This window comes from Durio zibethinus, chromosome 14, assembly GCF_047325235.1.
Source record: "Durio zibethinus cultivar Kanyao isolate XHJ-2024 chromosome 14, ASM4732523v1, whole genome shotgun sequence".
NCBI lineage: Eukaryota > Viridiplantae > Streptophyta > Magnoliopsida > Malvales > Malvaceae > Durio > Durio zibethinus.
In genome coordinates this window covers 6,327,368-6,351,928 of record NC_143175.1, presented here as the reverse complement: position 1 = coordinate 6,351,928, position 24,561 = coordinate 6,327,368, and the positions used below count along the sequence as shown (strand labels likewise).

Genomic DNA, 24,561 nt, shown 5'->3' with positions numbered 1-24,561 from the left:
AAAATTTATTAAAGTGATTAAATGTAAAATATTTAATAAATTTTAGTGCCTCAAACGAGATTAACATGAAAGTCGGATCATTTTAGGCCCAAGTTGAGATCTTTTTATATCACCAGAAATCCTCAACAGTATTTTTACGTGTACAAAGTATCCAATTGTTTAGAATTAAGTTCAAATTTATCTTAATTTGGTAAATAAAATTAAAGAATATCTTGACATAGGAAAAAACTCTGCCCAGTTTCTTCGATTAGTGGATTTCATTATACCAAACGTGTGTTCACGCTCCTATTAAGCCCGTCGCTGAACATCTTCCCCAAACAACCGATAAATTCCAAACCCTTAAAAAAACCCTTCTGTTTCCTTCTGTTTCCACCTTCTTCAACTTTAAACCAATTGAAGCATCATCAACAAAATAAAAAGTCTCTGTCCAAAATAACCGATTTGTTTCTCTTTAGAGAAAAAGAGAGAAAAAATAAAGCCCCAAACATGGGAATTTCAATTTTCTCTCTTGTTTCCACGCTTTCCCTGAGTTTCCTTCTCCTCTCCATTAATTTTCCCACCGCCCAATCATCCCCTTCCTCAATCTACGACCATTTGGAAATCAACGGCCTTCCCATAGGCCTCCTCCCAAAAGGCATAACCGAGTTTTCAATCGACCCCGACACGCAACGTTTCCAAGTCAATCTAACCCAAGCCTGCAACGCCAAATTCGAGAACCAGCTCCACTACGATTTCAATATCTCCGGAGTCTTATCTTTCGGGAAGATCGCGAATTTATCCGGTGTGTCGCAGCAGGAGCTGTTCCTATGGTTCCCCGTCATTAGCATTCGCGTCGATGATCCAAGCTCCGGTTTGATCAACTTTGATGTTGGCGTTGTTAATAAACAGTTCTCCTTGTCATTGTTTGAAATCCCCCGTGATTGCACTGCCGTTGATCCTGACGATTATCACTCTCAATCAGAGAATTCCCAGGTTGCTTCTTCATAAAGCTTCAAGTTGCTCACTTGTGCACGATATTTTTTCTTTTTATTTTTTAATTTCAATTTTACTCTTTTACTAAAAGGGTTGCTTATAATTAGTGTGATTTCATATTTGATTAAAAATGAAAAACAAAATGTTAAATTGTAAGACGTACAAAAAGGAAATTGTGGCATATAAAAATAAAATAATGTATTTTGTTATTTACGTAATTTAATATTTTACTTTAATTATCTAAAATTACTATTTTCATTTGTATATTTTGCCTTTGTAGAGGTAAAAAGCAAGAAGCAGAAGTAACAATGAAACAGATTTCATTACCTTTTGTTAAATTTGCTAGCTAGTGTAATTACTTTCATTTACATGGAGTATTCTATAAATGAGAGAGCTACTATGTAAGCTGGTGTCAACCTGATTCTTTATTGTTTTTACTTATTTAGCTTTGTGCCCCTTGAATTTTTAATTATATTATGTAGTTTCCTTCAGTTTGATTTGTATGCTGTTCTTTTGCTTGACTTTGAAAATGTTGTTCTTATACTAAATTGAAGTATGATGATTCCTTTTCCCTCGGAAAGTGTTTTCATGTCTGAGCTTGACGATATCCTTATCCCCTAGTTTTTATAAGCCTGGCTAAGTTTAATTTACTTGGAAAATTTAGTGGTTGCAACAAATCTTATGAAGGGTTTATAGTTTTGTCTACAGCTAATGGTGTTAAATTCCTTGATATTATTATAGTTCCTTGTGTAATGGATTCTGATTAGTGAGAAAAAGGATTTCATTTGTTGATATTATTTTCATGGTTAGGTGCAAGGCAGTATAATGATATGCTACTTATTTTCATAAACTTGCTTAGCTTTGTGTTAGGGGGTAAGCTTTTTATATCTATAATAGATTCTAGGTGATTCTGATGATACTGGTTCAAGGTTTTTGTTTTTGGTTTCATCAAAATGGTAAATACCTGTGATGTTTGAGAGGCAATAATCCACATATGTATAACCAGCATTTGATTTGTGAGAATTTCATAGCTAAAATTCCTGGAATTACATATTCTGAAATATACATTTGCATACACACGCACACAGAAAGAACTATTTGTTGATTAACAAAATTGATTTAATGAGTCTGGAATCATGTAGTCCCAGGTAATGAGATAATGGCTGATTGAGCTAGCGAAGATAACCTAGCTTAGTTTCACCTGTTTAACTTTTTTATCTGTTTTTCTATGATTAATTTATTTCAAAAAATCCCCAAGAAACGTTTTATTATATAAAAATTGTGTACAACTCATAATATCCATTTTTTTAAAAAAAAAAATTGCGTTTAAAAGTTCAATGTATCAAATGATTTTTATGTGTAAATGGCATCACAACCTGCAATATAGTTTGATAATTTGCTCTCTCAAGTTAAGAAGGTGACTAAATTGTCTTTGCTCCTATACTTCTTCTCTTATACTATCTCCTTAATTTCAGAAGCCATCTGAGTCGCTTCGTATTCGAACTGTTGAAGAGCACATGCCAAGGGCTCTATCGTAAATCTGGAGGGAAAGATATTATATTCAAGTTTCAAGAAAAGTTCATCCACCTGTGAGTTTCTCTTCTTGCATAAAGATTCTCTTTGATAGTAATATTTTGATGGATCATAGGCTTCATTCTACAAAAAAAATTGGGGACTAGAGTCCATACTTAGTTAGCCATCTAAGAAGACAGGAAGGGCAGAAAAAATACCATAACGCTCTCTATTTTTTGCAGCTTTCCTCACTAACGTGTTAGTCATTCATTAGCTTCCCTATGACATAGATTAACTTTAACCCCTACAAAAAGTGCAGTTATGTGCGTGCAGTGAAGGAGGATTGGTTGCCGGGAAGGATGATGCACCTTCTGCCTAGGGAGAGAAAAAAAAAAACCCCAGAAAAAAAAAATACCGTAGTGTTTTGATCGATTCAATTTTAGTTCGAATATTTTATGTTTTAATTTGGTTTTATTATAATAATAGTAATAGATTTAAATGCTATTAATATAAAATTTTCAGGGGTTATACCTCAACTTCTGAAGTAAAGTGCCGTTAAATATGTTTTATATATATATATATATATATATATATATATATATATGCTTTGTTTTATTTTCTAAACAAAAATATAAAAGAAGCACATTTGGGTATCAAAACAAATAAAAACTTTGAAAAATTATATAAAAATATGTAAATTTTTATTGATAAAATTAAGGAATAGTATACAAACAAAATCCTCAAACTTTACTTGAAACTAAAATAAGTTTTCGATTTTTATTGCATGGACTTAAGTTTGTGAATTTTATTTTATTCACTACCAGAAATATCTTTATTATAAATTGAATTATTATTGATGGAACTGATGAAAAATTTTGTTTGTAATTATCAATAGAATTTATCTATTATTGATGAAATAGTATTATCGATTTGTCTATTATTGACAGAAATTTTCGATCGTAAATTTTGTTGGTAATACTATTACTGATGGAAAGCATATTATTACTTACAGAAAATTCTTTTGGTAAAAGTTATTTTTCTGATAATGATTGTAATTATACTCATTAAATATTGAAAATAGATGAATAAAGTTAAAGTACAATAATTTTGTTTAAATAGCATTTTCTCAAAAATTTATCATCTAACTCATCAAATAAAGCTAAGTAAGCATTTTTTTTTATATAAATTACACTATTTAACGAAAAAGATTTTACCCAAAAAGAAAAGAATATTTTATATTTTTAGATCATATTTAGTATATAAGATGATGTATAGAATAATATAATAATCATTTTATATTATATTTGATTTGTATTTAATTGAAAAGATATAGGATTATAAGGATAATTATCATTCTTTTGGTATAAGAAGATTTAATCCTCTCAAAGTGAAGAGGATTATTTTTAATCAATGTTATTAAATTTACATGTCCTTATTATAGTTTTTAAAATTACATTAATAATTTAAATTATATAAACTTTAAAAAATGATAATTTTAATTGAATAAATTATCTTATCTTAATTTTTGCATTTATCAAATAAAAAATAAGATGATATTATTTAATCTAATATTATTCATAATATTATCTTATCATATCTTATCATAATTTTGTATCCTAAACATGATTTTAAAATATTAATTAAAATGAAATAAAAAGTCCCAACATTAATTTTATCATACAATAAATGATAGGTAACTTATTTTTAAATTTGAGTAAAGTTGAAAAGTTTATTTGGTATTATTCCTAAAATTAATGATTATGCTTTTATTTACACTAATTATGTTATACAATTTATGTTACATTTTAATTATTTGTTCCATTTTAAATCACTTATGATACTACTTTTATTTGTTTTACTTTCTACTTTTACTTTGTAGCAAAATTTCAAAAAGTAAAAAAGTAAATAACAAAAACATTAGGAAAAAAAAAAAAGGCATTGGGCATCCGTCAGCATTAACATGGTGATTTTATTGTTTGCTTTAGGCAAGCATAAAAGCAAAAACCACATAAGATAGAAAGGCAAGTGAAATTTAAATTCGAAGGATTATACATGAAATATTTATTTTTTTAAATAAAAGAAACATGATTTTGCTTCTATATACATTAATAATGTTTTAAATGATGTTACATTTTAATTATTTATATGTTTGAAATCAATTCAAGTTGCAACTATAAAATAGAACTCTAAATACATTGGTATGGACCTTGCATATTAACTTTTTTTTTTTTTTAATTTTAATCTATTCTTAAACTTCTATTTTTATATTCATTTGCTAGAAAAAAAATTACACATTTAAATTTTTTTGAATTCATAATTTTTAAACTTCAATTCTAATGTTTCAAAGCTTATTTGGCTTGCACATTAACTTTAATCAAATTTTATATATAAAATTGAAATGAAAGCAATGTATAGAAGTAAAATGGGCACTTTAGCTTAATGCTCCCTTAAACAAGCTCAGAAGAACAAATACTAAGAAAAAAAAATGCATGAGCCACCTATTTGCCAAAACCCACAGAAATTAGAAGATTAATATGTGTATTGATCAATGAGTCATTATTTATTTTCTAGAAAATATAAATACATTAAATATATACAAAACGAAATCACGGAAAATTTGGGAAAATATGATAATACAAAAAAAAAATAAAAAATCATTCAAAGCTCCCAAAATCAATCATGCTTCTCAAAGATTGGATAAGGCCACCAAGTTGTCTTTGCACATTCCTATCATGTTAAGGGTTTTTGTCAGTTACGGAAATTGGGTTCCACAAAAACACCAAAATGATAGGAGGCCTCATGACTTATCAAATCAATTTATTTATCGTCAAATTATTTACTATATTATTTAAAGTTAACTGGATAGTTATTATTATAACTTAATTGTAAGAGTAAGATGCAAAAAAAAAAAAAAAAAAGACTTTGTATCAGACGTTTTTGTGGGGATATATTTAATAATTTTCCATGGGATGTTGGAAACCCTGATGACATAAATGATCTGCTGATTGTCCAATCTCTTAGATCTGGTGGTTTTGGATTAAAGTTTGAATCCTTGTTTGGTAGATAATTTTTTATAAATAAAAATAATTATTATATGATAAATAGTTATAATTATTTGAATGTAAATAAATTATTATTCATAAAAATCATGATTATATAAAAAATTATATTCATTTAAATAAAAATTTATATATATTTATTCATTATAAATAGATCTTTTAATATAATCATATTTACGACTTTTGAAGAGTTTGAGATATAATTATCTTTAAAAAAATATTTTTCACCTCTTAAAACTAAAATTATTTTTTATTATTTATATTCTTATATTAATTTTTTCCAACATATAACCATGAAAAATCCTACAACTAATGACAAGAGAAAAGGGTCTGGAAAAATAAAATGGCTTTGGGAGCGAAGGTGCCCTTGCTCGGGCAAGAAATCCGTTCAAGTTGAGTCCAAAACACCCTTGAGTTTGAATCAGAAACTCAAGGTAGAGGATCAGAAAAGTTTGGGCACAAAAAGTTCAACCTTGGGCGATAAACGGGAAGAGATACTACTAGCCTATAATCCTCACAGGATCTCAGCAGACAATCATCACTTTCATTCAAGCTTAGGACAGCGTATGGTAGCCTCTGCAACTGCTAGACCTTTGATGATAAGTGTTGGTTCAGGGAATGCTGGCTTCACGTTTCCAATACTTGATCAACAGCCAGCATCATCCAACATTAAAATGGCAGTGAATACTAATAATAATTCTCTTGACGATCATGAGGATCCACCTCGAGACTCGTTGGAGGTGTTCCGACCTTCTGACGAATCATCATCTATTTCTGTTCCAAAGAAACTTGTGTCCGGGATTACCATAACTGACGATTATGTTGGCAGTGATGCCAGCTCAGACTTGTTCGAAATCGAGAGCTTCTCCACAACCACCCAGAGCCAGACCACATCATATCCAATGTACCGTCGTCGAGATTCGTTGGAAGAGGCCTCGAGCATTAATACAAGAAGATCGATAGCAGCTGCATCCAACGGTTCATCAGGGTTCAGCTGTCCATATTCGCCGATGATGACGGAGTGTTACGAGCCGGCCGAGGCTAGCATAGAGTGGAGCATGACAACCGCAGACGGGATCGAGAGAGGCTCTGTTGGCGTATCTCGCAGAACATGGCAATGACGGCACGAAGAAGTCAGAGAACCGGGGGTTGTTGAGCCGTAGATGCGAGAAGGCGGTGACCGTGGGGCCTAACACCGTCAAGTACGTGCCCCCTCAGGGACAGGCAGCTACTGCGTCAAACCATGCGGGCCATGTGTACAAGCCACCGCTTGCTCGCTTGTCCCTACCTTCTGCGGCATAAATCTTTTTCTCGTGTATTTTCCTATATTTCGTGTGTTCTGAGGTTTTCATGATTTTACTTTTCTTATACAGAAATAATTTATTTTGGTAGAACATTTAACTAAAAAAAAGTAAAAAGGATTAAATTTATTTTAAATAGTTTATGCATACAAGCCCAAAATATTTTCACCATTCTTATGTAGCAACCATAAACAATCACAAGTTTAAGACCTTAAATCATACATGCACAGCTCATGAATTCCATAAGCCAAGAATAATTAAAACCAACTCATTAATCAATGTAGCAACAAAAACCATTAGTCTATCATCAAGAGAAACAAGCCATGAGCAACATCTCCACCATTGTGCAAAACACTTCAATGATCTATCACACTTTGAATGCCAAAATCCTTGAAACAGATCATCTCATGTTTCAATTTGTTTCTTATCTTTGGTAGTTAAAAATAATTTGCAGGAACAACCTTTTTTTTTCCATGAACACCATGGTAAGATCCATATAGGCATGAAAAATCCAAGATTGTATGGAACACTTTCTTACCTTTTTATGTTCCATCTTTCTCCAAGAACCAACTTATTCAAATAGTGAAAGATAGAAGCAAATGAATTTAAGTTAAGAATCTTCATGTAATAATCTTATTTATGCATAAAGCGGGAATACAAGCCCTAGGACTTGCAACACACACCCAACATGTCTTCTTGTATCAATCTACTTGGAGAAGCAAGAGGAGACAACAATTTAACAACATCAAAGGTACCCTCATGAGTTAAATTTGTCAAAAAATTCGCATACCAGATAGATATGAAAGAGCGAACAGTCCCAATTTAGTTGGAAGAGTTGTTTGCACCCATATAAAACTTGATAAAGGGGATAGATTTCAACCCATCCCAACCAAATATACTTGTAAACCCAAACACACAATAGTCTTCACTGTCTATACAAAGTTCACCTCTAGCTAACATGATGGGCAGACACCTCAAATTTACAAGCCAAAGGACAGTTTAACATAAACTATTTGGGAAACCAGGAGAAAAATATACATTTAATATCATCATGGTTGGGAAAAGCATTAATCTCGAAGAACAAAGCAATCAGTAGTATATATTAAGAAACATTAATATTGAAGAATATGAATTTTTTTTCTTTAATTAAGATTGCTCTTTCATGTATGTATTGGATAGTGGCATAGTACCAAGCGAGCACTCTTACCAACTGGGAAACATTGTACTTGCATAAGGGTACTTACATTACCAAATGTGTGTAATTTTTTTTATATTTTAGCTCTCTCAATAATTACGCTATTTAATACCACATGCATATAGTTGGTTCAAATATTTTTACAAGTCAAGTGATACAATAATTTTATGTGAAAACTTAGAAATCCGGTAACCATGCTATCGTCCCATTATACATATGATAAACTTATTTGTTACAATACCTATGGTCTACCAAGGTTTTTTTCAAACATAAAACTAGAAACAAAGACCTCTTAGTTTAAAGAAAATCAACAAGACAGAAGTAAAAACAACGTGAAAAACTTATTTTATTTTTCATGTTACATATAAGGAAGTCTTAAGGGAGAGAAGAACTCCAATCTTGAACTATAAGGATCAACGGATTAAAACGGTGAGACCAAACATTGACTGCTGCAACAACACAGCTTTATTTGGACAGCTCTAGTGTTTATTTTGCCATTTGTTCGTCACCTGCCTCAGCAGTTGGCTCCAGAGAATGGTCATTCTGGTTTTGCTTTGCTATCAGTTTGCTGAATATATAAATGAAAAATAAAGCAAAAGTAATTTAGCATTGTAATCCATTAAAGTGGTTTAAAGTAAAATTTTCACATAAGTTAAATTGAAAATATTTTAGACACTTAAATTTAACAAGGGTCATTTCATCTATTTTCATTGCAATTAATTTTAAGTTGGAAGATTATCTAAAATTTAATATGCTAGCTTAAATTAGATGCCTATCTAAAATTTAATATGGTATTATAATATATCCTGTTTATTAGCCTTTATGTAACAGGTTTTTATGGATGCAAAATTCATTCCATTGACTCTAGCCATGAGTAGAAGTTTAAATTATTAAAATTTTTGGAAACAAAGCTCACCTTGTTCTTAATTCTTCTGTTAATCATTCAACATAGTCTATTAAAGATTGACGAATTTGGCCAGTTAATTTTATAATTATTGAAGCTTTTTAATTTGGCCTTAATTTCATATTTCTCCTCCCCTGTTTCGTCTCTGTTAGTATATATCAGGCTGGAGGTTGTCTTAAAATGAAGATTTTCAAAGCCATTAAAGGTTTTAGATTATGTTGGTTTGACGAGAAAATACTTAAAATGAAAACTATGGTGAAGGGAACGAACCGCAGAGCATGAGTGAGCTCAACCACTTTGGCGAAATCTTTGCTCTCCCGAGCTTTCAGGATTTGAAACATAAAGGCAAGTAGAAGTATTAAATTTTAGATTGGATGCCCCGTTTAAATTATTAAAAATTTTGGAAACATAACTCATCTTCTTCTTAATTCTTCTGTTAATCTTTCAATCTGATCTATTAAAGATTGAGGAATTTGGCCGGTTAATTTTATAATTATTGAAGATTTTTCAATTGGCCTCAATTTCATATTTCTCCTCCCCTGTTTTGTCTCTGTTATTATATAAGGGGATGGAGGTTGCCTTAAAATGCAGATTTTCAAAGCCATTAAAGGTTTTAGATTATGTTGGTTTAACGAGAAATACTTGAAAAGAAAACTATGGTGAAGGAAACGAACCGGAGAGCATTAGTGAGCTCAGCGGCTTTGGCAAAATCTTCGTTCTCCCGAGCTTTCAGGATTTGAAACATAAAGGCTAGTCGAAGTCTGGTGTAGGCACTCTGCTGCATAATGATCATTGTTTCCTTGCGGAGATTTTTGCATTCAGATTCAATGGCTTCAAATGTTTCTTTAACCTGTCTTTGCCCCTCCTTGATGCTACTCTGTTCCTCACTTATTTCCTTCATCTCCATTTTCAATTCCAATAATTTGGCCACCATTTTTTCCTTCAAGGCGCTTCTCCTCTGTCACGAAAATGTAAACAATACTAGCATGTAAGAGGCAGGAACAATGACAACTCACAATCATACATGGGTTCATTGGGAACAACATGATTTGGTTTCAACATTGGTTTAGTTCATTTCAAAAAGTTTAGAAAAGGAGGAAAAAGTTTACCCGAGTCTTTGTTTTGGACAGTTGGCCCAGCCTTTGCACAGTTAATTTCGGGGACTTGATCCTGCACGCTCCTCTCTCTCTTTTGTTCTTATAGCAATATTTATTTAAGCTGACAATGAACGCCATTGCAAATGACAGCTGCAATTGAGAAAAGAAGAAGAAGAATCCGATCAAATATGGTCTGTATAAATCTCAATGCATAATATATATAGTTAACAACGCTGTCCTTTTCAACATAAAAGGACACAGCAGGAAAGTTGGAGGAAGTTGATGATTTAGGAAACCCAAAGGGCAGGGTTAGTTTTTCCAGGAAAGCAGTGTTTGACAGATCTTCTTTCTTTCGATTCTGACGAATTTCGGACGCCATCGGGCGCGGGCGGGTTTGTCCAATTTTTGCAGTCCATCGTGCGATCGTCGAACATGAAGTGAGGAATCGTTCGATTCCTTATTTAATTTATTGTTTGGGCCCCAGCAGCCACTTTTGCCGCTGTTGGATTTTTTGTACCAAAACAAAAGGAGTCCCCAAATTATTATATATTTAATTTTTAACCCTTAATACTTTTTACTTTTTTATTTCAAAATCGTTTTTTATGATTTTTTAACTTTTTACGTTTAAAGTTAAAAAACATCATTTTTTTTACCATTAAAAAACACAATCACTGCAAAAAAAAAAAAAAAGTTACTTTAATGGTTGACCTACAACGGTGCTAATTAATGGATATGTTATTGAATGATTAGATTAATTGATAGTGCGAAGACAAGCAAGGATATTGGAAGAAGACTGAATTTGATACATGCAAAGGCGAACTAATAGGTCCAACAAGGACAAACAACAACATATATATCCATTGTTGTTACAGGAACCGGAACTTGATCGAAACTTTCATCTATATATCCTTCGTTCCGTTACATGTTTGATTTACTAGGGAAAGGGAGAGAGAGAGAGGAAGGGGGAGAGAAAAAGAAGAAAAGAAAATGTGACAACAGGCACAAACCCTGGAAACTCTCGTAATTATATTGCTTTAGTAAGAAGGTTTGTCGTGGAGACTACCCCACTTCATTGTCGGTTATTGTAATGTTAAATTTAAGGACGTAAATGATACATTTTGAATTATATGGGAAACAAAGTGATTTGTAGTCCTAAGTTTAGGGACCAAAGGTATATTTTACTCAAAGTGATAATCGCGCGATTGTTCGTTCGTTAAATATATGAATAGCTGCTTGAACGTGCGATCCACCCATTCTACCAATCTCCCATCTTCCGATGTGTCCACTTCACCACCAACATTTTTTTAAGGGGTTACGTGAAATAGGTGATGAGATTAATTGTGACAGGATTAAAAATAATGATAAAAATAAAATTAATTATTATGATGTGAGATTAGTTATTATAATTATAAGATTAAAATAAATAATAAAAAATATATTGAGATATAAATGTAATTGTGATGATAAGATAAAATGTAATGAAATAATAATAATTATTAAAGATATTAGATAAAAAATTTATATATAATAAAATTTATAATATATTTTTTATATTTATAAAATTAAAAAATAATTAAAAATCACTAAAATTATTTTACATCAAATAAAAATTTGGAGATAAAATTTATTTAATTAATAGTCTTCATTTTATTCTATAATAAATTTTGTTCATTTTATTAAATTAAAAAATTATTTAATATTAGTTAATTAAAAAAACAAAAAAATGTAAAAAATATTTAAAATACCGACATCTCATGTCATTGAACTAAAGGCTCGTTGGCCGCCGACAATTTTTTTGTTTTTGTCATTTCAAAAAGAGACGGGCAGAAAATGTAGCAAAGTGTATACCTCGGAGTGGAGGTAAGAATTTTATTATCATCTGCATATTAAAATTAGTAATGAAATATAAAAATTTATATAATTTTTTTTGAGATATTTTTTATGAAATAAAATTATAAAATAAAAAAATCAAAATAAATAATATTTTAAAAGAGTGTGAATCATAATAATTAAGCTCATATAAAATATTAGATAAATTTATATTCGAGTTTTAAAATCATATAAATCTAAATGTTGAGTCTCGATTAATGATAAGTGATATTAAAATCAACTTTGAAGGTATTAAAAATGTATTATCAAATATTATAATATTTTATTAGAGTATAGGAGGATGTCACGATCTTGAGATGGAGTCAAAAATCTCATATTGATTATATGAGATATAAGGATTCACATCAAATTTTTCTTATGAGATATTTTTTTAAGATAAAATCGTAAGATAAAAGGGAATTAAAGTGAATAATACCTCATAAGATGTAAATCACGATAATTAAATTGATTTAAAACATCAAATCAATTTATATTAAATTTTAGAGCCATATAAATTTAGAAATTGAATTCTAACTCGTGACACGTTCATGTCTTAATTTTTTTTTTTTTTTTAGTAAAATGCTATTTCTTTATTTCTTTAGAGTGCAATTTAATCGATTTATATATATATATATATATATATATAGTTCTAGCTGATTAACGAAATTCTTAAACTATTTCTTCTAAAAATCAATAGAATCTAGCAACTCCAACAAGTAATTTATTCGTTGATCATATCATTCAAATGCTTTTCTTTTTCCCTTAAAAACACTTGGCAGCTGCAGGAACTAAAACTCTTTATTCATTTATTTATGTATTTATTTGATTTTGTCTAATAACTTCGAGATTGAAGTTATCTAGAGAACCACCAGAATCTTTGAACATTCCTAGAATTAATGGTTCAAGTAATTGGGTTCACATTTCAAAATCCATGAAAATTACCTGGTTTAATCTAGGAATTTATTATCATCTCCAATTGTCCTTTCTTTTATCTACAAGGGTTAATTTATTTCATTTTCAAGACTTCTTCTTACATGGGCTAGGTTTTTTTTTTTTTTTTATACAAGTAGTCTTTGCTCTTTGGCGGAAGTTTCAAGCGAATGTCATTAATATCTATTCTCGAGCGAATAAAGTTCCAAGAAATACACAACCTAACTCCTGGAAAATGAGGCTTGGGGTACTACACGTTTCTTCATCTTTCATTTTCATTTCTCCATCTTTCATTTTCATTTCTCACTAGTATTCTTCAAATTTTCTTACTTCGCTTTCAATTTCAATTTCCCGGAAAATAATTGAAGAATATTGTTAAGCATATTGATAGAAAGAGATGGCGGCAAAGATGCCATCTAGGAAAATTTTTTCTTGTATTCCTTTTAATATCGTTCGAGTAGCATAAGTTGACTTTAACAATAATTGAATATCGCACAAAACTTTATTCAAAAAATAAAAATTAAACTTGATAATTTAAAACACGAGATGACACAAAATAAACATAATATAAAAAAAAATTTTAAATTTTAATAATAATCATAAAAAAATTTAATAAAATAAAAAATATATTTTATATTTTCATATTATTACGAATTATAATATTTAATTTTTATATAAAATACAATTCAAATATAATAATTTTAATATTTTGCATGACGTAAATGCACAAATCATCGTATCTAATGAAAACAAAAAAAAAATTTAACAAAGTGTGAAATCTATTTATGTATTCATATATAAATTTATTTATTTATTTATTTTTATTAAATAAAACGTGTATAATAAACCAATCTTGAGTTGTTGAAAAAGAGATCAATTTCGCATTTTTTTATTAACGTAAATGCTAATTAAAGTTTGATTATCTTTGTGCCAAATAAAAACTTTGAATTTGCAATCAATGCAAAATGTCTGCTTATTAATTAAAAGGACAATGAACTCATACTAAATTGTTTTATTTGTAATTTGAAATAAACTTTTACACAGAATGATGTTTTCATAATTAATATAAATTAGGGATTTGAATATTGAATTGAAGGGGAAATGGATTTGCTGGTGTTGGATGTGAATTGTGACTTTCTGAAACCTAAGGCATCATTGAGAAGGTAGGCGAAAGGATCATCTCAAAGTTAAAAAAATAATTGATTTATTTTTTCAAAACAAAAACCAAAAGCAAAACAAAAAGTTAATTTAATTAAATCAAGTTTTTAGTTTTTTTTTTTTTCTTTCATTCTGTACATCGTATTTAACAAAAACTTTTTATGAAAATGGTATTTAGCCATTTTTTTTACTATGTTTTGGGAGAAATAATTATCTCTAGATTATGGACAGTTATTTAAGCACTCAACTGTATTAATTAATTTCATTCATTAATTCAATATATCTTTCTTTTGGCCAAAAAAATAACACACCATCCATGAATCACATGATTATGAAAACAGTGTTCATTTAAAATAAAAAGTCCACACAACTGACACATTAAAACATCAAACATGTAATGTAACCACATATCAGTATATATCCCTCCCAGCAAAAGGTTCACTATAAATTAACGTCATTCAATAGAATAGTATCTTTCATATGACAGAAGGAATTATAATCCTAAGAATTCGAATGAAACAATAACATCAATTTCTGTATCAACTCTTATCAATATCTGGGCTGCAAGCACAATTACGATTGTTTTCAAGTGTCCAATCTTTTCTTTCAAGTCTCCTGAGCTAAAAGAAAAAACAAATCACCTTTTATACTTCCTAAATAATCACCTTCACCAACAATATGTTGATAGAATATGATACTTTTAGTTTCAGTAATCAAAAGTGTTCTAGTGATCAGAGTACAATTCCTTACGGTCACAGTCTCGAAGTAGAAAAAAAAATTTCACCTGGAGAATACCATTTGACAAAATTTCCGGTTTCAAAGGGGAGAAGTAGTATGATTAACCAGAAAACAGTTCCATATCTAGAGCTAATCTGCTATACTAATCTTTTCACAATTCAAGCGTTTTCTTCTAGCCTGGAACCTGCAATGTTTTTCAAAAATACCATTAGTAGAGTAACTGCAGCAATGCAATAATCTTCATGTCATACCTGGAGCTAATTCGCTATAATAATCTTTTCACCATTCTAGCTTTTGCTTTTATCCTTGCACCAGCACTTTATTCAAAAATACCAATTAGTAGAGTAACTGCAGCAATGCAATATTCTTCATGTCAATTCTCCATTAGTTTAGACTTGCTTCTTCTCTAAATTAGCAGCAGCTATCCTTTGGCACATCCTCCAATCTGGGATTTTACCGGGGAAAGCCCATCTTAGCAATCTCTCCCACGTATAGCAGCCCAGAAACATTAGTAGAGCCCACAGCAATAGCTTATTCCTCAAACCCATTGGTAAAAGAACCAACTTCAACCAATCATTCAAGTCACTAAATAGATCAGAAGTTACAAACACAAAGAAACCAACGGGGGCTACAAGCGCATACAAGAATGGTTTTTCCTTGGGGATGTTATGGTTGAAAGGATGACCCATGTAGTACACAGCAAACATAGCTACCTGGAGCATCATTCTCACCATATACGAAACAGTGTTTACTAGATTAAGGTGAAACTCAGAGTCTGGCTCAGTGCATTCCTCAGGCATGTATTTCTCAGCCTCTTTCACAGGAGAAATCAAGAAAAACAGGTGGATTGCAAACTATCCCATGAGAGAAAGGAAGACATCGGAGCAGAAAACATTGCGCTGGGGCCTTGCACCTCAAAGATTGGGCAGCAGGCCGGCATGCAAGATAAACAGGAAAAAAGCAGCTGTAAATACACTACAGATAGTAGCCTAGACATCTCCCAGCTAGACGCCATCCAAATACATCACACTTAAAACATAAGCTGTAGCAAGGCAGTTAAGGCCAAGTATCTTCAACATTTGAAGAGTAGTCACAGGTGTGCTGTGTCCTTGATGAATTATGACAGTGGTTGAGGCAACTGATGCATGTTTTTCTGTAAATAGTGATGCCATCGAAGCATCGCCCAGTTTAACAATAGGAGCTGAGCGACCATCACCCTCTTCATTCAGTCCTGGCAATGCATCTCAGCAGCGTTAAGATGCCCGTTACTGGTTGAGAGGTTGCTAGATTCTGATCTTGAGGAAACTTTTCCTTTTGAAGAGGCTTTCACGTTAAAACTCACAGCTTTACCTGTTGCTTCTAAACTGGGCTTATATTTCTTTGACTTTGATGACTTTGTGCTTTCATCTATTGATGTTTCCTGTGAAGAGCTTTCGCGTTTGGTTGGAGGCACTGCATTCAATAAGGCAACACCTACATGGGCCTGAAAAGTAGGGTATTACATCTCCATACTTTTCTGCTATCTATCACTTCTGTTGATTTTAAACCAACTTAAAAATAATTAAATACGTAATTGACAAAAATACTAGAAAGCAACTCATATTAACTATTGTAAGCACAAAAATTTCTATTACACAAAATCAATAGATTGATGTTACTTTTCCTAAAACTAGAGGTACTAAATGGGTTATGTTGGGTTAGCACAATCCATTTAAATATTAGTTTATGTGTTAATAGATAATGCCTATCTAATACTATTTTTTAACATAACATTTTAATACGGTTCATAAAAATTAAAGGTAAGACCCAACATGACACATGGCTTGTAACTTTCATAAGTCGTGCTGTGTCAATCACGATATTGTTTTTCACTAAGTAAAATCCATTAATAATTTTTTAAATTTTTAATTATTTTTTTAAAAATTCATCTATTATTAAAAATAACATTAGGAGATGTATAAAACTAAAATGAAATAAAAATGATATATAATTTACGTAATCGGATAAAATGTATGTCTATATCCTGGATAGGAGAAATAGAGTCAGAATAAATGTAATACTATGAATTTCATGGGAATCAAAGTTGCTCGATTAAATGTAAATCTTATGGAATTTCCTTAAATGCACACCGAGCACTTGAGATGACGTCAACTTATAAATCAGAATAAAACTAACATCATCCATGGCTCTCACTCATATTTCTACTCTTAATGTATTAAACCCAAGAATTAATTTGAGAAAAATAGAACTTTAAAACAAAAATAATACAACAATCATAACACTAGAACAATCACAATATCTATTCAATCCTCAAATCAACCAAAAAAATACACCATAACTCTCTTAACTCTAACTTAAATATCAAAATTGACTAAAATGAAAAAAAAAAAAACCTAAAATGCAAAACCAATTGTGAGTTTTGACAGAAATATTTTATATATAACTGAAATCTTTCATTCTGTTCTTCAAAAAAGAAACAACTTAAATTTTTAATTCGTTAATAATATTATTAACATTCAATATTATATCCAAATGCACAATTTGCATTCTACATACAGAAACAAAAAAAGCAAGAAAAGAAAGTAAACTAGACAATATCTACATAATTTAAAATGAAAACCAAAAAGAAAGAGAGAAGCTTGCCTGTTTACAAAAATAAAGAGACACTGCCTCTTTCGAACCGGAAAACTTAGCCGGAGTAATTTTGCACGCATTAGCAAGATGAATATCATTAATCTATACAAACAATTATATTCCAAAATTAAATAATGAATAGAAATCAATTCTAAATTTGTACAAACAGAAATTGCAATTGAATGTCCTCTACCTTACCGTACTGAACAAGGCACTTGAAAGCGACGGACCAAGCAGTGAAAAGCAAGACCAATATGAGAGTAACAAGTAGGCAGCCGACAACAATGGCTGCATCAACGAAATTTATGCTAGGAACTAAGATAGTTAACCAAAAGAGATAAAGAATTGCGAAAGGCCAAAACTCTAATCGCCATGCTTTATGTTTCTTTCTTTGCTTGTCCACTGCTTGTCCACTACTTTTTCACCTAAATGGAACCTCGACATCTCTAAAGCACCGCTCTGTTTGATTACTGCGTTCAAGAAAAACAAAAAGATTAGGAAATGAAGAAAACTGATCAAACTGGGAATTTTAAATCCAAAAAATCGATGGGAAGGAAAATTGATTGAGTGATCAAATAAGAAAGATTTTATGAATGAGGGAATTGTAAAGATAACTGAGAAGAAGTGATCTGAAACCATAAAATGAAAACGAATTGAGGTTGACAAGAGAGTAAATTCGGATCATAATTGTTACAGTATTTGTTTTCAAAATTTTTTACTTTACCTTTAGAATTTAAATATTTTAGTCAATTAAATTTTATAAAAATATTCTTATTATCATATAATAAATATAAAATAATAAAAGATCAAAGTTTAAAAAATTTGATCAAAAAATTAAGATATGACAATTTAATTGATACAGAAAAGTATAAATCAAGAAAATCTATAAAATATAAAGGAAAAAATTAAAATTAAAATGAATAAAACAAAGCGAAAAAAAAATACAGTGTATAATACCTGCTACTAAATATAACTAGTACAACAATGATTTTTTTTTAAGTTTTAACCACAAGTAAAAAAATTTTCTAATTATAAATATCAAAATTTTATGTATTATTAAAATATTAATATAAATACATTTGTCATTAAACTATTAAAAATAACATATATTTTAAAATAAAATATTAAGAAATCATTAAAATATTCAAATTATTAAAAATATTATTAAAATAATAATATTATATTCAATAATATTCAATATTTGAAAAATAAAATATTATTTATTACTAATATTTATATTTTGTTATTCAAATATAATATAATATTGCTTCCTATTTAAATATTAAAAAATAAGTTGAACAATATTTAAAATTAAAATTTTTAAGCACATTATATTAATATTTTAAAATACTTCTTAGATTAAAAATAAATTAAAATATTTTTATTAATATAGTATATTAACAACCACGTCAAACTAAACACAAAACTAAAAAAATGCATGCGAGATCCAGTGCATAAAAGCATTCATAATTCAATTTTAATTGAATTAATTGATCGAATAGATTTAATTCGATTATTCAATTGGTCACTGAATTAGTTTTGATTAATTATTGAAAATAATTTTAGAAAAATTTTAGTTTTTGATTAATTTGTTTTAAAAACTGAATTAACCAAAAATCTAATCAAAATATTATAAAACCTATATATAAAACTAAAAATATATAAATTTGTCCATTTCATTAAAAGTTATTAGAGTTTTTAACTTAATACTTTGGTGTTTGAATATTTTTTATATATAATTTTATTTAATTTGTTTCACATATGAGAAAATAAGAATTTATAATTAAACTTAATGTATTTTTATTCGATTAATTAAAAAAATTAACTGAACCAACAAAATTACTTTTGATCGGTTAATTTTTAAAATTAAAAAATTTAATTTCGTTAATGAAAATAAAATAAAATAATTTAATTTTAGATAATTTAATTCAAAATTAATCAAACTAACTGAATAAACACCTCTACTAGCTCGAGTCAAAATAAGTTTATGGTTTGACCAATAGGTTTATCAAAATTAAATCATTTGCATATTGCGTGCGTTTTGGTTTATTAAAGATATAAATCATCATAACTAACAATACGTCACTACATAGCATACTGAATGATAACCTGTTCGTTGATCCAAATTTTATTATTTGATTTCGTAATAAAAAGATTGTATTTAAATAAGAAAATAAAGTCTATGTCCTTAATGATCCTATTTCTAAATCGCCTATTGTCGATGCTACTCATGAGACAAGAAAGGCTTATAAGGTTTTCATGGATAATTTTGTTGGTAGTTTAAAATGTAGTGTACTCCACATTAAATAAAAAGATTATTTGTATGTAATTTTAAAGAAATTACTTGTGTTTTTTAAATAATTGAGCTTGTTTGAAATTTTTTTAGTGAGTTAAATAATTTTAAAAGTTAAAAAGATTAAGCATTTAGGCATCTAAACATGTTTAATAAATAGATTTATCTTTTATTTAAATATTTTATTTTTTAAAATTTCAAAATATTAATAAAATTTTATTTTTATTCTAAATAAGTATGTTTAAATAAAAAAAATAACTGTTTGAATAAGCATACTTGAATAGAAAAACATAATTATTTTATTAAATTTGTTTAAACAAAAAAAATATGATTATACAGATTCTCATAACTGTTTTAATAAGAATTTTATAGCTATTTGTTTATCATAAATAAAACTTTTTGTCCGATTAATTTTACTAATTTTAATTTGAGAATTTTAAGATTTTATTATATTTTATAGATATAATTATTTTTTAAAAAATATTATTCCATTTCAAAGTCATATTTTTTTTTATTATTTTTACTTTCTCAAAATTTTTTAATTACACAAGCTAAATGTGTAATGTTAGCGAGCATGTCTCACAAGCTTTAAAAACAACACGAGGACCATGAATGCTCAAGATATTCTCCTAAACTTTTGTGAATTGTTCAGCAAGAAAAATTGCACTAAGAGATTTCAGAGATTCGACGTCTCTAAAGAATTATTTCAAACAAATATGTCTAAGGTAATCCTGTGTGGCATCATGTGCTTAAAAAGATTGGGAATATCACAAAGCTTGTGTGGCATCACGTGCTTAAAAAGATTGGGAATATCATAAAGCTTGAACACCTGTACAAGTTATTTTTCTAATAAATCTTCATTTGCTTTTAACCTTATGAGTGAGAAAAAAATTAAAAAAATAAAAAATTAATTCAAAATTATAATATTTAATTTGATTCAAATTAAATTCAGATATTAAATGTATATTATATTCGGATTGAATTTTAGATCAAAAAATTAAAAATAAAAAAAATTGAATCGAATTATATATATTTATTAGTTTTTTATATATTTTAAATTTTTATAAAATAATATAATTGTTTTACATCTAAATATATTAAAAAATCATATTAAATTAATATATAAAAAAAATTAAATTTCAAAAATCAATGAATCAAATCAAAACAAAACCGATAGAACTCGATTTAGATTGATTTAAAAAAAATGATTTAGATTCAAATTGAATTTTAAAAATATTATATATTACTCAAAAAAATCAAACCAAATCCGATTCAATTAAATCCTTGTCACCCTTATTTCACCCTTTAATAATGCTTACCATTAATTGTTTATTCAACTCAAGCTAGTCTGGAGACTTAGCATAAATCTAAAACTACAATTGTAAGATTTTATCTTTATTCTGCTTCTCTCATTTAATATAAATATGCCTAGCACACATCATTTGTTCAATTAATGATAGCAACTCCCTAATAGATTTTATAAGGTGCTAGTACATCGATAAGTAAACATAAATTATTTTAAACCCTAAAGCAGTTACATTAACAAATGCATCAAAAAGATTTTATCAAATTTTGAATAAGGATAAAAAAAATTATCTTTTGCATATAATTGATGATTGATCAAGCTAGCATCACCAATATTCAAATTCTGATATAATTAATCTATAAACCAAAATCAAGTTTCAATATTTTATTTTTTTCACTGTTGCCCATGCAATTGAGAAAATTTGGTTGTTTCCATCCCTCCTAACAGCTAGAAGCAACTGTCCCTTCACCAATCTTAAAAAAAAAAAAAAAAAATCTGTCTAAGCCAATTATGTGTCTACATCCCTCCAAAAAAACCTTGTTTCAAATCTCCAAAATATATGCACATCTTTTGAAAAATAAAGTTTGAATCAAGTGTTGCTGTTCGAGATGTTTACATAAACAGTGCTTCCAAGATTGGTTGCTTTCAGCTCTTCAATATAGCCATTCAATGCCATCTATTTCTTCTCATACGTTTCTTCCATTTATTTAATACCCTTACCCTTGGTTGCCCTGCACTTACTATAGACACAATGACACTTAATGAAAAGCATAGCACTAATTGATGCCTAAGCTTAATCAAAAGCATAGCATTAATTTCCTTACCATATCTCGTTATAATCATAGCTATGGTCACTTTTTTATTTTTTGAGACGGACTTGCATGAGTGATCTCTTTGATATGTTTTCACCACAAATTTCTTGCAATTATTGCACCATGAGCGAATGATAGTTCACCTGCAACCTTGGGCATTATAACCCTGAATTTATCTTTCTTCATTTACTTAATTTAAATATTTCCCTTACTGCATATAGTCAGCATACATTATTTTGAAAACCTTAAGATCTTCAAACTTCAGTTCAAGCACAAAATCAATGAAAGGAGCTTTTTGATTACATTCTATGTTGCCAGACTGTACTCTTTGTGCATCATCTTCATTAATTTATCTATATCTCTAAGATCATATTTGATGTATAAGATTGTTAATAGAATAAGATAAAAATTATCTTATATTATATTTTATTTGTATCTAAGGAAATGAGTTAAATTGTAAAAATGATTAATCATCCTTTTGACATTGAATGATTTAATCCTCTTAAAGTGGAGAGGATTATTTTTAATCCATAAGATTGAACTTACATATCTTATTATACTCTTAAAAGTTACGTAAATACTTTAAAATTATATAAATTTTGATGAAGATAATTTGATTAATAAATAACTTATCCTATCGTAATCATTGTATATATTAAACACTTGATAGTATAATATTATTTAATCTAATACCAATTATAATATCATCTTATTCTATCTTATTATACATTTATGCTCCAAATCCATCCTAAAACAATTAGAATTTGATGGATCAAAATATTTACTTTCATATCTTGTTACTGATAATTCTCTATTTTATAAATTATCATAATGTTTCGTGGGTTAATTTTGCTTTTTGTTTTTAACAATTTCATTCAAAAATACTTTTAAATTGGATAATATTCTTATACGTAGCTAATTTGATTAAATAAAAGAAAATGGAACAATTATGGTTACATTTGGACAAAAATTGGAACAATTTAGCACAATAAAGCAAATGAAAACTAATGGCAGAACCTATTGAGGATAATGAGTTGCTGGTTGTGTAGCTGAGCTTAAGAGGAAGTTGTGAGCTAAATTTCAAGCCTTGAATGAGTCATGAAGAGATCCAGAAGCTGCCTAAGCCATGAAGCTAGCTCAAACCAAAGTTCCAAGCCAAATAAGTAGTAAAGAGCCAAGTAGTTGCAATAGAAGATGAAGAGAATGACCAGCTGTAGATGAGCGGTTTTTTCTCTCCAATTGAGCTACAAAGAAGTCGCTGACTTGGCCATTTTATGCATTGTGATTTGGTTGAACTTGAAGCACAAGGATCATGCTCAAATTAATCGCATGTTATTCATGCAGGTTGGGATAAGAGATTAGAAAGACTAGTCGGTTAGATTAGTTTAGGAGTAGATTACGAGTAGAATAGATTCTTTTTTCCCATACACTTTAATTTTTGAGTTGACAAACAGCATTTTAATTTTTAAGTTGACAAACAGCATTTTAATTGCTCTATTAAATACTGTTTGAACAAAAGTAAACAATTTGAATACTGTTTACATTTGAACGAAAATAAAAAAAAATCGTAAAAAATAAAGGTAATTGCCCTATTGAAATTAATGCATTTGAACCAAATTGACATTTTCACTAAAATATAAGAAATTATCATAAATACGATAAATAAAAGAACTCCTGCAAACACGAATAATTTATTAAATTTCTGACCTCAAAATTTCAAACTTGATCCTTATCACTAAAATAAAAGCATCATCGTCATTTAACACCTAATTCACCAATTATTGTTGGTGTGGATTGATTAATTATATTTGTATGGGAATTGACCATTTCAAATATATAATAAATTATTTATAAACAATGAACAATCAAAGCGTACAACACCACATCTCTTGTTTATTACTTTTTGTTATCATATATTGAAAATTCTAAAAGAATCAAGAAAGCAGGCAATGCCTTGGGGCATAACATTCTGCACCAAAACAAACCTAAGAATTAACTAGAAAGAAAGAAAGAAAGAGAAGAGAAGAGAGAATGACCTTCTCGGAAGTATTCGGCTATTGGTTTAGCTATATAATATTATATAATACAGTTCATTTTGACGATAAATACAATGAAAGAGGGAGTAATTCTTTTATAATTTATATAATAATTCATTCTAGTATAAAATAAAATTAAATTGTAATTGACATCTTTGTTAGGAATATCTGTGCTGTCTTTTAGTCATGTTCCAAACCAAATCGCATCGGACTAAGAACTACTTTCACTAGTTATGAACTTATGATATTCCTTGAGAATATATTCAAATTTCATTGTTGTTGGTGAAAAAGGGATTGGTTCCCAAGTTTCACAAAAACAAGAATATAAATAATTTATTAATTTAATTAACTTTTTAGAAGTTATCCTTTGAACAAATAAGTTTTTTTTTTTAATAAAAAATTATAATTCCGAAATAAAGAAAGAGATTGTAAATGTTAAATATTATCATATGGATTTAAAGTAGATGAAATTGTTTGAATTATAAAATGAAGATTGAGATTACCTTTACTAATTGTTGGAACAGTTTAATTCTGTTTTCGTCTTTTATATTTAAAATTTTCATGAATTAAATTTGTATTCTTTTGGATTTGATTAATTTAATTTAATTTTTTTCTATTAATGCTGATTTGGTCAGATTTGCAATGATCCCATAGCCTATGTACCCTAGAAATTAAGGTATTGTGTGACCAATTCATTTGCCAGCTGCATGAACTACTTCCAATCGAACATTTAAAAATAAAAGAA

The 24,561-nt window shown here is 28.8% G+C and overlaps 2 protein-coding genes and 2 pseudogenes across 10 annotated transcripts; 2 read left to right on the top strand and 2 right to left on the bottom strand.

The window, feature by feature from the left end:
• The first annotated feature begins 197 nt into the window (after positions 1 to 197).
• On the top strand, positions 198 to 2,999 carry LOC111286842 (uncharacterized protein At5g01610-like). 9 transcript variants are annotated; one of them, XR_016327461.1, is made up of 3 exons: positions 198 to 972; positions 2,451 to 2,561; positions 2,818 to 2,999. XR_016327461.1 is itself a non-coding variant. In XM_089743341.1 (2 exons), the coding sequence occupies exons 1-2, from the start codon at positions 487 to 489 to the stop codon at positions 2,508 to 2,510; spliced, it is 549 nt and encodes a 182-aa protein (XP_089599467.1). In that variant the 5' UTR covers positions 203 to 486; the 3' UTR covers positions 2,511 to 2,999. The 9 variants fall into 9 exon arrangements, 1 of the variants encoding a protein (XP_089599467.1); XR_016327460.1 differs by having other exon boundaries at positions 2,799 to 2,999; XR_016327459.1 differs by having other exon boundaries at positions 199 to 972; positions 2,727 to 2,999.
• Positions 3,000 to 4,174: 1,175 nt separating this feature from the next.
• On the top strand, positions 4,175 to 6,987 carry LOC111294243 (protein PHYTOCHROME KINASE SUBSTRATE 4-like; annotated as a pseudogene).
• Positions 6,988 to 8,223: 1,236 nt separating this feature from the next.
• LOC111286843 (uncharacterized) lies at positions 8,224 to 10,463 on the bottom strand. Its single transcript, XM_022877015.2, has 3 exons — positions 10,053 to 10,463; positions 9,618 to 9,901; positions 8,224 to 8,607 (listed from the first exon to the last, which is right to left on the bottom strand). Exons 1-3 carry the CDS (start codon positions 10,176 to 10,178, stop codon positions 8,526 to 8,528), a joined length of 492 nt encoding a protein of 163 aa, XP_022732750.2. The 5' UTR covers positions 10,179 to 10,463; the 3' UTR covers positions 8,224 to 8,525.
• A 4,048-nt stretch (positions 10,464 to 14,511) lies between these two features.
• Positions 14,512 to 17,813, bottom strand: LOC111294737 (putative manganese-transporting ATPase PDR2; annotated as a pseudogene).
• Positions 17,814 to 24,561: the final 6,748 nt, after the last annotated feature.